This window comes from Chenopodium album, chromosome 11 (assembly GCF_948465745.1).
Source record: "Chenopodium album chromosome 11, dcCheAlbu1.1, whole genome shotgun sequence".
Lineage (NCBI taxonomy): Eukaryota > Viridiplantae > Streptophyta > Magnoliopsida > Caryophyllales > Amaranthaceae > Chenopodium > Chenopodium album.
Window position 1 is genome coordinate 1,420,420 of NC_137844.1, and position 14,323 is coordinate 1,434,742.

At 36.6% G+C, this 14,323-nt stretch overlaps 1 protein-coding gene across 1 annotated transcript; it reads right to left on the reverse strand.

The window, feature by feature from the left end:
• Nucleotides 1-6,340: 6,340 nt before the first annotated feature.
• Nucleotides 6,341-8,165, reverse strand: LOC145568041 (uncharacterized). Its single transcript, XM_081627484.1, has 2 exons — nucleotides 7,314-8,165; nucleotides 6,341-7,165 (listed from the first exon to the last, which is right to left on the reverse strand). Exons 1-2 carry the CDS (start codon nucleotides 8,163-8,165, stop codon nucleotides 6,341-6,343), a joined length of 1,677 nt encoding a protein of 558 aa, XP_081483610.1.
• Nucleotides 8,166-14,323: the final 6,158 nt, after the last annotated feature.

A 14,323-nucleotide genomic window follows, 5' to 3' on the forward strand; every position in this document is an offset into this window, starting at 1 on the left:
TGCTTTCTGTGAAAATTGTGGAATTGTAGGTCATTGGGAACATGAGTGTAGGAGTTCCATGGAGCAGGTTAACGCTTTTCAGTCCATCAAGCAAAATAACCCATACTCCAACACCTATAATCCCGGGTATCGGAACCATCCTTATCTTTCCTACAAGAGTACTAATGTGCAAAATCCCACACCTCCACCACAACAACCACAACAACCAGCACCACCACCTTAACAGAAATATTACCATCCCAATGCTGGCCAGAAAAACCAACCACAAACTCCTCCACCACCTTCTAACCCAGCTTTATCAGAAATTAGAGCGATGTTAACTAGTATGCAAAAGCATATGGAGAGTAGAGACTCACAAATTGACTCGATTGTAGCCCACAATAAAGTCATAAATACTCAAATTGCACAGTTAGCCGCTGCTCTTCAGGTTCGCCCACAAGGAGCCCTACCATCGCAACCAGTACAACCCACAGATCAGGCGTTTGCAATTACCCTCAGGAGTGGTTCACACTATGATGGGCCTCCTATGCCCAAAGAAGATGAACCTGTTTCAACAGAAATTGCTAATCCTGATTCCTTTATACCAAGGGATATTAATCCTAGCCCTGCAGGGCTAAAGGGTAGTACTAATATTTCTGATGTTACATTGCAGCAGGGTAAAACTCCAGGGAAGGTTGTAACTCAAGACAGGAATAATGATGTGCAACAACCAATTATCAAACTACCATTCCCAAATCGACATTTGAAAACCACCATGGATATGCAGTTTGGTAAGTTCCTTGACATGGTGAAGGATTTGCAGGTAACAGTTCCCTTTACAGAATTAATCACGCAAATACCTGCATATGCAAAATTCATGAAAGAAATATTGACTAGGAAAAGGTCTATTAGTGAGGTAGAGACTGTCGCTTTTACTGCTGAATGCAGTGCCGTACTACAAAATAAATCTCCACCCAAACTAAAAGATCCCGGTAGTTTTTCTATCCCTTGTCATATTGGAAATTTAATGATTGATAATGCATTGTGTGATTTGGGCGCTAGTGTTAGTGTCATGCCATTATCTGTGTGTTTAAAGCTAAAAATGGGTAAATTAAAGTCTGCTAATATTACTCTGCAAATGGTCGATCGTTCTTCTAAATACCCCATAGGCATATTAGAAGACGTCCCTGTTAGAGTAGGTAAATTTTATATACCTGTGGATTTTGTTGTTCTTGATATGTCCGAGGATTTGCAAACCCCAATCATTTTGGGTAGACCCTTCCTTAATACTGCAGGAGCAATTATTGATGTAAAATGTGGTAAATTGACACTATCAGTAGGGGATGATAAAATTGTTTTTAATTTGAATAATACCCCTAAAAGCCCCATGCTAGAGGAGAAGTGTTATAAAATTGATGTGGTTGGTAATTGTTCTAATAAGCCCCAGGCTTTTGTTAAAGATCCCTTGGAGGCGGTATCGTGTGTTGCATCTTCTACAGGTACAACTAACCGATGGAAAGAGGAAGTGGACGCAATAGAGAAAGCCTTATACTGTGAAGGTCTTGGTTTTGAAGATGAGAAGGTGGAAATAAGTACACAAGTTGCGGAAATTGAGTCTATAGTGAGAGTTCCACCAGATCGTGTTGTAATAGCTCAACAAAGTGATAAATCGAGGCAACCAATGGTCAAAAAGGGTTCTCAATCGAACAAGAGCAAAGAACCACCAGTTCAAGCCAATTAGGATCCACCCAATAAGGTGAATTGGCGCCTTACAGGGCGTGTTAGGAAGCCGAGTCGTGGTTTAAAAATTGCTCAACCGGGTGAAGAGCCATCCGACCAGGCGATAGGCCAAGGGGCTTAACTTCCCGAATGTGGTAAGAGGGTCGTGCGGGACCTAAATAAACCAGCGCTTTACGGGAGGCAACCCGTATTTTTCTTGTTTTTTTTTTTAGTCTTCATTCTATTTCTTGTGAGAGGAGAGAGTTTAATGAGTTTATTCAGTTGTACAGGTTAGAAGGAAAAGAGTTAGTCAAATTTGGAAAAAAGAGAAGGAGTCTCTCGTACCAAACATTGCCTCGGGCCCGACCGGGCGAAGGACCGCCCGACCGGGCGCGAGAGCAAGGGTGAAAAATTACAATTTTTGCCCGACCGGGCGAAGGACCGCCCGACCGGGCGCGAGAACGAAGAGAATTTAAAGGGTTTATACCGCCCTACCGGGCGGTGTGGCGCCCTACCGGGCGGTTTGGCGCCCGACCGGGCGCGCGAGCGGATCAGCAAAACTGCTCAACTTCGATAGGCCATAACTTTTGCGTTTCTTATTTGATTTGGGCGTGTGACCTATCGTTGGAAAGCTCTTTAAGTCTACTTTCCAATGCAATTGGAATCACTGCATTATCATCTATATATTAAAAGTTATGGTCAGATTAGTGCACTTGACTCAATTTTTATCTTTTTTTCCACTAACACTTTGTTTCTTTCTTGCCCAATTTTGTTCCAAAGAGATGCATTGCAATCCTGAGGCTTTGGTGACATTGATGTGGTGATGACGAAGAGTAGTCACCTTGAATACTTGCTTCCCCTTAAGACAATGAGGACATTGTCTGATTTAGCTTGGGGGGAGGTTCTCGTGTTCATATGGTATATCTTTCACTCTCTCTCTTTTTATTGGTATTCTTATTGTAGTTTTACTGCTTTCCTAGTGTAGTTTTATTGCTTTCCTTTCCTATAAGAAAAATACAAAAAAATTGAAAAAATAAAAAAATCCAAAAATACGTTCCAATGAATTGTAAATCATGCTTCCCTGTGCCCCATACTTGAGAAAATTTATTTTTATTCTTGGTTATTGATGATGAGCATTGTGGATTTGTTGGTCATGATTTGAAGTTTGATTGTTTGGATTCCTTAACATGCGTCAATTTTGTCCAACTACTTGTGAATATAGTGCTTGACTAGTTGATTTGGTTAGGAATGTGTGTTTAGTTCCTGGTATGTCAATGAATTTGAGTATTGGTTTGCAACTATGAGTAGTATTTCATGACTCACCTATTATGCACATGAGGAGGACGAAGGCGTTCATTCTTTTAGGTAGCCTTCAGACGATATTAGATACATTTGTTCCCTTCTTGCTACCCATGTTGTTGCTTGTGCCCTTTTATTGTTTATTTAGCCACATTACAAGTTTTTTAAGCCCCATTGGTTACTGGTCCCAAGCTTGGCTTGGGGGAGCTATAGTTAGTGAGGTGAGGGAGTGTAGTGTGTACATTATTTGCACAATGTGGAGGTATAAGAAGAGTAATTTGTTCTTTGATTTTTGTGATTGGAAAAAATAAGAATTTGTGTTTCAAAGTTGAAATTTCCAATGTGGAATAAAAAGAAAAAAAAAAGCAAAAGAAAACAATTGTTATATGTTCAAATTATCTATATGAAAGTTGCCCAAGAAAAATTCAACGAAAAAGTATCAAGTTTGAAAAAAAGAATGAGTTCAAAGTTTGTTTATTCACTCAAGTTCTACATTGTCATATTTTTATGAGTGAAATTGTAAGTGTTGGGATTGTTTATGTTGTTTGGAGTAGTATTTGGTGGATTCTTGTTGGAGTTAGTTATGTTGGAGATGTTGATCATTATTTATTTTGATCATTGGTTTTATTAGGATTTGGCTCCCTTTAAGCATGGCTTTTCTCTCACATGTTCCCAAATATTTCCTACCCTTTATCCTAGCCTTACATTACAAGCTTTAAAGACCTTCCGACCTTGTGCATAGAGTTGTGTAGATGTGAAAGTGTTGTTTATCAATGCAAATTATGAATTGACATATTCCGAGTCGACTATTAGGTTGAGTGCTTATCTTTTTAAACACACGAGTGTGTGAGTTTGGGAGGGCATTGTTCACATAAAAGGGTGGTTGGAGAGCGATCGAGTACATCTTTTACTCGCCACATAAATGAGAGTTGAGTGTGTGAGCACTAGTCTTGAATTCTATATGCTCGTGTGGTTTGCTCTATTTGACAATTGTTGGGGAGGAAAAATGATTGGATGAATGAGATTGATTGATATTCAAGCATGCTCGTTAGATTTGCCTTGAATCGTCTGTGCTTGATTTGATTATTGGGGTGAGGAATGTTTTATATGTTCATTGATGAGCTCTTTGCTTAGGGACAAGCAAAGGTTTGGCTTGGGGGAGTTTGATATGTCTAGTTTATGTAGTATTTTACCCCCGTCCCTTGGTCATTATTAGTAGTGTTTTTGGCTCTTTAGAGCCACTTTTATTACTAATATGTGTTTTCTAGTGTTTTCGTAGTTTTGGTTGAGTTTTGTAGGGAATTGCACCTTTGGAGTACTTTCCTGGGATTTTATGGAGCAACTACGAGCATTGGAGGAGCACGGCCATCTTTCGTAGCCCAAGATCGGTTAGAGTAATCAAACCGGTGAATAAGGGCTCGACTCGTGTGAAGACGAGGCATTTGGACCGAATGATTAAAGCCCCAAAGAGGATATTTGGTTTGGGCCAAGTTACGAGCCTAAACGAGGAGTCCAAGCGATCCAAGGGGGTCCGCCCGATGGTCCGCCCGATGGTCTGCCCGATGGTCCGCCCGGTGGTCCGCCCGATGGCGCGCCCGATCGGGCAAAGAAGACTTATATCGCAGCAGTCCTTCGCCCGATCAAAAAGGCGCGCCCGGTCGGGCGGTGTGGCGCCCGGTCGGGCGCGTGTCTCTGATAGATCTTTTAAGCATCGTTTAGTTTGTTTTAGTTTAGGATTCTTGCTTATTATAAATATGTTTTTGTTAAGCAAGTTTAGGATTCTTTTTTACACTTCCTTATTCTTTCTTTACTTTTGTAATTCTTTCTCTTAGATTTTCTCTCTCTACTTAAGCTTATTTTCTCTCTCTACACTATATACTTTGTTGTTTACTCAACTCTTTATTCTGATTACTTTGGTAACGATTTCTTTTCTCTTAATCTCAGTTATTTATTTTATTCCTTCTATCATGTTTTATTTTATTGCTTTGATTAGTTTAGATTTAATTATGTGTGAGTAGTTCTCTTTCTAGGGTTTATGGGGATCCATAAATAATATGAAGGGGTAATTTATTGTTGTTAATTATCAATGCTATATTAATTTCCTATTGATTGATTTAATGCTCTGTGACTAGATTAGGCCTGATCTTTTATGCATGAGTTTGACAATATTGATTCGAGATTCGAGAGATGAGAATTGATGTTTAGGTCTAGTTTCAATAGGCAGGTTAATCTATAAATGGTTAAGTCGAGATTCGAGAGATGAGATTTAATACCGGTAGATTAATTCTGTGATTGTAATACGTAGCGAAAGCCCTTTATTATCTGGTTAATTGATGCATTAATGATTGGTTATTATGTTTTACCCTGGAATATTATTTATTGGTGAACCTATGCCCTAGGTCTTTAATTCATTGATTCCTCTTATTTTATTCTCCCTACTTATATTCTTCGTAGTATAATCTTTAAATCACAACAAATTGTTACTAATAATTTAGATTGCTATTAATTAATTAGGAATAGAAAGACTAGTTTCCATGTGGATTCGACCCTACTTCCCTATCTACTTTAGTTAGAGGACTTAGGTAATTACTTTTGATTAGGTGATACGACTTTAGCCTGTCAATTGTTCAAAAGACTTAGCTTACACATGTTACATTGTTCAAAACACAAACCAATTTACACTAAATTGTTGTTCAAAAGACTTAGTGCTGATCATAGTTTCTCAAAATTACATAATCTGAACACAAGTTTTTATGGTTGTTGCTGATGGACTGTTGAGGTTTGGCTTGACTGTGTGGATATGTGTGGATCTTGATTCCTTGCTTTATTCCTTGTAGAGGGGGCCTGAAACAGAATTTTTAAAAATTAAGTTAACAGTTAGCAAAGAACAGGTGCAAAGAAAAGATGAAAATAAGCTTACTTGTAGTACTGGGGTACCATCAGCACTGAAAAGCACACCAACCCCAATCGGAACCTGACCCCTTTCTTCTGCCTTTCCCCTTTCCTCCTCTTGTTCCCCTAACTGAGGGACCTGCATTAGCACCACCTCTGGCACCACCTCTAGCAGCACCTCTAGCACCCCTACCACTGTAAATTACCCTTCCACCCCTGCCTAAATGAGTTGGCTGTGCAGTGGTGGAGTGGTGTTGCACACTAGCAGAAGAAGCTGAAGCATAGGGGGGTGACTTGCTTGCTGATCAGAAGATGTTCCTGCAGACCCATCTTTTCTAGGTCTTCCTCTTCCCCTCTTTGTTGCTGGCTCTTGGTGAACATAGTTGTCTTTAGCAGGACATCTCCTCTTATTATGGCCTTTAACCTTGCAGAGACTACATGTCATTTCAATTCATGTCCTTGATAAAGAGCCTGGCTTCTTTGGAAGTTCATAAGGATCTTTGATCCTGTTTTTTCTAGGTCTTCCAGGACCTATTTTGATGACAAGTGGGTCTAAGTTGCAAGGCACCTTAGGCCAATGCCTCTCTCCTTCACATGGAGGAATAGACCCACCATAAACCTTGAGGTATACATCCTTTTTATAACAATCATCCACAAAAGATTCAGCATCCTTGTTCTTAAAGAAGATACATGCTATGGCATGACAACATGGGACCCCTAACATATCCCATCTTTTACAAGTGCACTGTTTTGCCTGTAGATCTACTTTGAGTTGGTCAAGGAAATGCTTCACATTGAACATTGTGTCTGAAGAAGGTAAAACATCACAAAATGCAGCCTTACTTTTTTCCTTTTCTAATTTGGCGTGGATTCTAGGACACAAAACAGATGTTGACTTCCGCATTTCTTGTCTTTTAGTCACCAACCTTTGCATCAATGCCACTCTGATATCCTCTAACATATATATCAGATGTTTTGTTCTGGCATTAATAATGTATGAGTTGAATGTTTCAGCCATATTAGATGTTATTGCATCTGTCTTAATGTCAGAATTCAAGAAAGCTCTACAAAAGAGGTTTGGGTTATATGAAGTGAAAGCTGTGGCTGCATCTGGATATTGTTCATAATCTGCCCTATTGTAGGATTTAGCAATTTTCCAGAAATGTAATTTCATTTCATCTCCTCTAAATGTTTTATGCCATAATGCAAAAATGTGTCTAGCACAGTGACGATGCTCGGCTATTGGAAGGACAAAAACAATAACATGAATAATAGCCTTGGCAAACAAAAAAAAAACAAAAAGACAGCAACACAAATCAACTACAGCTCACCAAACACACATAAATCACCAAACATGATAGATAATTGCAATCTGCAACTGAAATAATAGCAATTTATTAACATAAGTGAGGTTTAGTGTTTACTTGGTGCTCATCTGATATAATTGCAACCCCAGTGCCATCACCAAGCTCCAAATCAGATTGTAATTGGGTGATAAACCATGTCCAAGATGAGTTGTTTTCACCTTCAGCTGCTGCCCATGCTATTGGGTACATTTGTTCATTAGGATCTCTTCCAACAGCACTGAGAATTTGCCCACCAAGGAAGGTCTTTAAGAAAGCTGCATCTATACAGATCACTTTTCTACAGCCTTGCTTCCAACATTGCTTCACTCCTTCAAAACAAGTGTACAGTCTCTGGAAAATAGGTGAATTTGTCTTCTTGGAAGTATCAACCACCAACTGAATACTTGTACCAGGGCTTGATGATTTGATAGCTTCTATATACCTCTCCACTTTCATATAGTGTTCCTTCATGGAGCCATGGAGCAGTCTGTGTGCATGGTATTTGACTTTGTATGCAAAGTCCCTCTTAACAATAACCTTATAAGCTCTCCTAATTGCTTCAATGATTTCCTTAGCTGGCCAGTGAGGCATTGCTTTAAAAATCTCCAACATTTCTCTTGTAGCCCATGTTGATTTGAGTTGTCTGTTCTTGTTCATATTCCTATGACAAGTGTGACTGCCCTCCACCCTCTTCACCAAGAATGTAGCATTTCTGGAATTCCATGCACCATACAAATAAAAAGGACACCCCTCAACACATCTCACTCCTACATGCTGCTGCCCGTTCTTGTTACTCATAACAAAGCTCAAATCCCTGCCCTGCATAATTGCATACCTAGCTACAGCCTGTTTAAAATCACTCCTATTTGCAAATCTCTGACCTACTAACCAAGTGAATGTAGAAAAATCAGTCTCACCACTCACAAGCATACCTCTCCTTCCCTTCCTTCTTGCTCATGCATTTTCATCATCACTGTTCTCAGGTGTGTGAATCTCATCATTACTGTTGTCATACTCACTAACATAACCACCAGCAGCAAATGTTTCAGCAACACTGTCTAGTTTATCCTTTGGTTGTTTAGGACCACCAAATATCCCTTCACAGGCCTCTCTTTGAAGTTGACTTGCTATTTCAAGGATCTGGTTGTTGCAATGTTTCACCCTCTGTCTAGCTAATTCAACCACTTCATCACTGTTGTCTGACTCACCAGTGAATAAATCAACCCTATCAAGACCCTCATCAACCTCAAAGTAACCATCATCTTCTACCTCTAGATCTACATCATCATCTTCACCAATTCCTTCATCATCATGACCCTCATCAGGCACAAACTCAGGATTTGATTCATCATCAGAATCAGTACCAAAATCACAAAGCTCTTTAAGGGTCAGTGGACTATCTGGTCTATTGTCTTCCCACTCATACTCTGTAGTGACACTAGGGTTTGGCTGATTTTGGTTGAGAGTGTCATGTGCAGATTCTAAGTTGGAAACAGATTTTGAAGTAGTGGATGGTTGAGTCAAACTGTTGTTATAAGCATGTGGTAAAGTAGATGCTTTTGAGCCAACTTTTTTGGTTAAAGGGGGACCAGGTAAGGAAGTTGATGTTGTTACATTGGATTCCATGTGCTTTTTGGGGCTTCTTCTAGGTGGGCCCAAGAGCTGTAACTGTGGACCCTTTTTGGGAGTTAATTTTTTAGGCTTAGTTGGTATGAGGGGTAGGATATTTTCTGAAATTGGTGGGCTTATGTGGCTATCAGAAGGAGATGGGGTTTGTGGTGACAAGTGTGGCTCTTCTCCATGGTGCAACACATACACATCAACACTCCTATGCTTCATCACTATCTCACCCATTTCTAACACTTCTGCATCCCCTGATATCTTTCTTATCCCATCTGCTAAAGACATCTTGGGAACTAAATAATATAGCCCCGCAATGTCACTATAATCCCCACATTTCTTTCCAAAGTGAATTAGCTCCCAATAACATAATTCATCAGGAGCAACCTGAAATGTCCTTCCCATACCACCCATGTACACTAACTCTCCATTACCAACAACATGCTTAAATCTGCCCCCATACCAAAACCTCAAAGTCACATTCTCAAACAACCTATTATTACTCATTGTTACCTAAAATTAAGCACATAAACCAAGATTATCATCACACACAGATCAATAATACATCGCACCAAAAAAAAACCCCAAAAAAAACTAAATTTAGCAATCCAATTAATGTTACTCTACAAGAAATCAAACATATTCGACAACACCAAATTAAGATATAACAAGCATAATCAAACACAAACTAAGGTCACACATTTGATTCCCCCAAATACCAAACATGCATAATCGAATCAGTTCACAAAACCCAGAACAAATAAGAACAACAAGAGTTTGAAGATCGTACCTTAATTTAAGCAACTTTAATGGCGAATTCTGTCGCAAGCAAACAACTTTAGGGCAATTTCCGGCGCAATTCGTATCTTCCGACTAGTTTCCCGACTTGCCTTCGTCACTCTCTGTAACTAGTACAAATTTAGGTGAGCTTCAATAATGGCGGAAGAGAGAGCAGTAAGGTTTGGGTAGTTGGAGTAATTAATCGCCAGCTGTGCAATTTGGGAGGGAAAAAAAAGTCAAGGGGTTTTTTTTGACCTGTTAACTAATTAGTTCTAGGTTGCCAGTTTTTTTACCTAATTAGAGCGGATTAGTACTAAAGGTGGTATTATTAAGAGATAATCAAAAGGTCGACTTGTTTTTAGCGGACGGGTAAAAGGTCATATTGTTTATGACAATTTTTCCTAATAAGAATAAAACTAGCCATAAGCTCCATGAACTGTGCCACTAAAAGTGGCAGTAATTTTCTCTTCAATACTTACATAATAAAAATAAAACTAGCCATAAGATTTTTAATTGGATTTTGTTTCAAAACAATGGGTTAATTTATGTAACTTAATTTCTAAAAAAGTTGTGTAAATATAGAATAATTTATCATATGTTTAATATAATATATATGTAAATTTACATAATTTATTAATTCATAAATAATTTTAATGTAATTTATATGTAACATATATATTTCAACCATTATATACTAATTTTATATCTAATATAATAAACATACAATAGTATAAAATTATTTTAGTTAGTAAGTCATTAGAATATGTATTTATATGTTTTTTCTAAATGATAAATAAATAAATAAATTTATTTACATTTGAATTGAGCTTTAATTTTAATTAATTTAAATCCATTTATAGTTAATGCTAATTTTTCCGCTACAAAACAATAATAAAAGTTGATGTTCCTCTATTATCAATTGATTTATATGCGTCAGATCATTCGTTTATTTTCGTTTTTAATTTCTTAATCAAAATTTGAAAAGAAAGAATAGTTGTGGAAGGTGATTACAATAAAAAAAATAATTAAAAAAACATGAAATATGAATAAGGTGCGTAATCAATCAATAGTTCATAAGATTAAATTTTAAGTATTAAATATTAATTAGTAATTATTAATTAATAACTATTAACTATCAACTATTATTTATTGCATATTTATTATTATTTGTCAGTTATTAGTTATTATTTGTTAGTACTTATTAATTATTAAGTAATGATAAAGAAGTAATTTGTTTAATGAAAAGCCAAAAGTCAAACTCAAAAAGCTTATTAGACTAGTTTTTTTTTTATTTTAACCTGAAAAGTCAAACAGAAGTAAGTTGTTAGTTCTTATTAATTATTAGACTAGTTGAGAGTTGGGAGGGTTGTGGTTGAGAGGCTCCTGGGAACATCTCATCAGCAACATCAGTGTTAAAAACCCTCAATTCCTAAATCATTTGCATTAACATCAGGCACCTCAACAACAACAGTATATTGTTGTTGCTCCATCAATTCCCTTTCATCCTGTAATTCTTCCAACCTACACATTTGCTTCTCTGCTTCATCTTTAATCATTTTTTGCCAATTAGCTTCAGCAGACTTGAACACCAACCCAGGAACATCAATTGTCTGTATCCATACTTTTATGGTTTCTTTACCTCATTCTACTCCCACATTTTCAACAAATCTGTATCATCACATAACTCCAACTTCCTATTTGTTCTAGGTTTATCAATGAACAAAGTGAAATACTTAGGGAGGTACACACTTTGTTTTACAGAGTCCTCAAACATGTACTCAAACAACTCCATTAAATTACTCCTATCAGTGTCTTCAATCAGCACATCAAATGCAGAATCATTATAAATAACCTCCAGCCATACATGAGTCATCCTATACATGCACACAAACAATTCACTAAGTATAGAAACCAAATACAACTAGCTATTCAATGAGTACAAATACTATGAACAAATACAAATACAACTACCTATACAAATCAACCACATTCATCACACAATAATAGATATAAATCACCAACAATCATTTTACAGTTATCAAGCAACCACATTCATCAAGCAACCACATTCATCAAACCCTAAAAAACGAAATCGATTTTAAGAGCGAAAGAGAGAATGGTACCTTGCGCGAGTTGTCAAACACCAAATGAAATGTTCCGATCACAATTTTGCTCCACACTCAGCCAACCCTTTCGAATCACGTCGCACAGGTTGTTTCTACCCACAATTCCGTCTCACTGATTCTTATGGAACAATAAAACACCAAGTTAGAGCTTCAGATTTTGTCAAGATTGGATTTTTCGTGATTTTTTTGGGTTCCTTTTTGCTGAAACCTTGAAGAACAGAGCAAAAAGAGGATGAAAAATACGAAAGGTCGAAAAATTTTGACCTATTATGATCAAGTCAAGGAGTCAATGGTGTTTATGGCGCTATTGAAGACACTAGGGGCAAAATGGTAACTTCGCACTAACGGTTCACTAACGTCAGGGGCCCTCCAAGGTCATGGTGTGAATAGTACAATACGTCACTGGTATTTGGTGAATTTTGGAAAACTTGAGGGTATTTGGTGAAATTTTAAAGAGTTCAAGGGTATTTGGTGAAAAAACCGTTTTTTTTTTCTATTTAACCAAAAGAAAAAGCCAAAAGACAAGTACAAAACATGACCTTTATTTTTATTTTTTTCTTACTTAGAGAGATATATCTATATGTGTGTATATACGACATAAATTCATAAATTACTATTGGTTAAAATGATAAAGAAATGTGATCTTATATCCAAGAAGTTCAATAAATATTCGAAACTTGAAGGTTGTTTGGCTAGTAGACTAAAGAAGTAAATAGACCGATTATTAGTAAAATGTGATCTATTTTACAACCGCTTTTATTGTTTGCAGATAAAAAGAAGTTGACTCCTAACACCAATCCTACGTGGACGGTAATGAAGGAATTTGTTTTTGAGTCGATGTCTCCATGATACGTCGCTTGGCTTTCTTGGTGCTACCTGATGTAGGGCTGTCAAAAGCTAACACGACACAATAACCCGACACGAACCCGACACGAAATAAGCGGGTTTGGGTCAAGAATTCTCAACCTGTTTACATAATTGGGTCGACATGGACACGACCCGAAAGTAAACGGGTTAGGTTTGGGTTGAAATTTTCAACTCGAAACCGACACGATTAATCTATTAATTGAGTAGTAAAAAAACTGAAATTTTTTATTCAAAACTTGTAATTTTGTAAATTACCTTGACACCATTTATACATTTTGGAAATTTTTTGGCGGTTAATTTGGCGATAAAATTATAATTTTCATCTTTTGTAAATTAAATCTAGTTTTGCGGTTAATTTGAAACAATTTTTATGTATGGTTATATAGTTAAAACTACTAACTTTAAAGCCTTGTGGTATATATTGTTAAAATTGCTAACTTAAAACTGTTGTAGTATCTTTAATGAACTAATGATGTCTGTGTTTTTATTTTTTTAATTGAATATTATTTAGTTTATTACATACTATGTGGGTAAAAGGTTACACGGGTAACCCGTTTAATAAGCGGGTTAGGTTTGGGTCAAGGGTTTCCCGTTTAATAGACGGGTTAGGTTTGGGTCAAGGGTTTTTCAACCTGTTTAATATCGAGATAAACACGAACCCGACACGCCATGACCCATTTGACAACCCTAACCTGATGGCGTTGAGAAAATCGGGTAGTGGTCCAAGCATCGCCTTAAGCTAATCCTAAATTGCAAAATTTAAATTATTGTATTAGAACAATAGTAATTGTTATTATTACCGAGAAATTAAAATTTTAATCCATACATTTACTTTCATTAATCAATATTATATTTGTATCCCTTTATATTTTATTACTCGCTCTATTTACACTATTTATTTTACCAACTTTGATTAATGTTTGTTATTTATACATAAGAAATATATATAAGAAATATATATACAAGAGGGAGTATGGACTACTTTGTAGTTTGATGTTTCTCAATACTAGTATAGTCGTACGAGTACACGCTGCTCATTTAAATCCATTCAACATGTTTAAATCATCCTACATGTCATATACTAATAATTAATAGCTGCCTAAGTGGTGTGACACTTAGCGAAAAGTTGAAATGTCAAGTGTCGCTGTCTTATGATCTGGCTTAAAGTTTAGCTTTATATATTAGTTATATACGATATGATTACTTGCTCCATTTGCACTACTTATTTTACCTTACACACACATACACACACACACACACACACATATATATATATATATAGGACCAAGTTATAATGAGAACAGGGCTAAAATAAGAACTAAGAACTAATCTAGGCCCTTAGATCATGTTAATCGAACGGCTCACATGCTTCCCGTGTCATTAATGACATTTTTGTAATATTTTAACTTTATAAAGTAGTTTCCAGTTAAAAGTAAATGAAAATTTAGTAAAAGTAAATGAAATTGCCTTAAAAGTTTTAAAAAAAAAAAGTTTGAAAACAACGAAATTACGAGAATGTCATTAACGAGAGCGGGTGCAATATGAGCCATTAGATGGAGTGCGATCAATGGCTGAGATTAGTTCCTAGTTCCTATTATTCACCTTGGTTCTCACATGATCTCAATTATATATATATATATATATATATATATATATATATATATATATATATATATATATATATATATATATATA

Bases quoted from the DNA above. Each gene is read 5' to 3' on its own strand.
- LOC145568041 (XM_081627484.1), bottom strand. From the start codon at position 8,165: ATGCTTGTGAGTGGTGAGACTGATTTTTCTACATTCACTTGGTTAGTA. The intron at 7,166-7,313 runs GTAAACACTAAA...TTGTTTGCCAAG, and splicing joins TTATATCAGATGAGCACCAA to GCTATTATTCATGTTATTGT.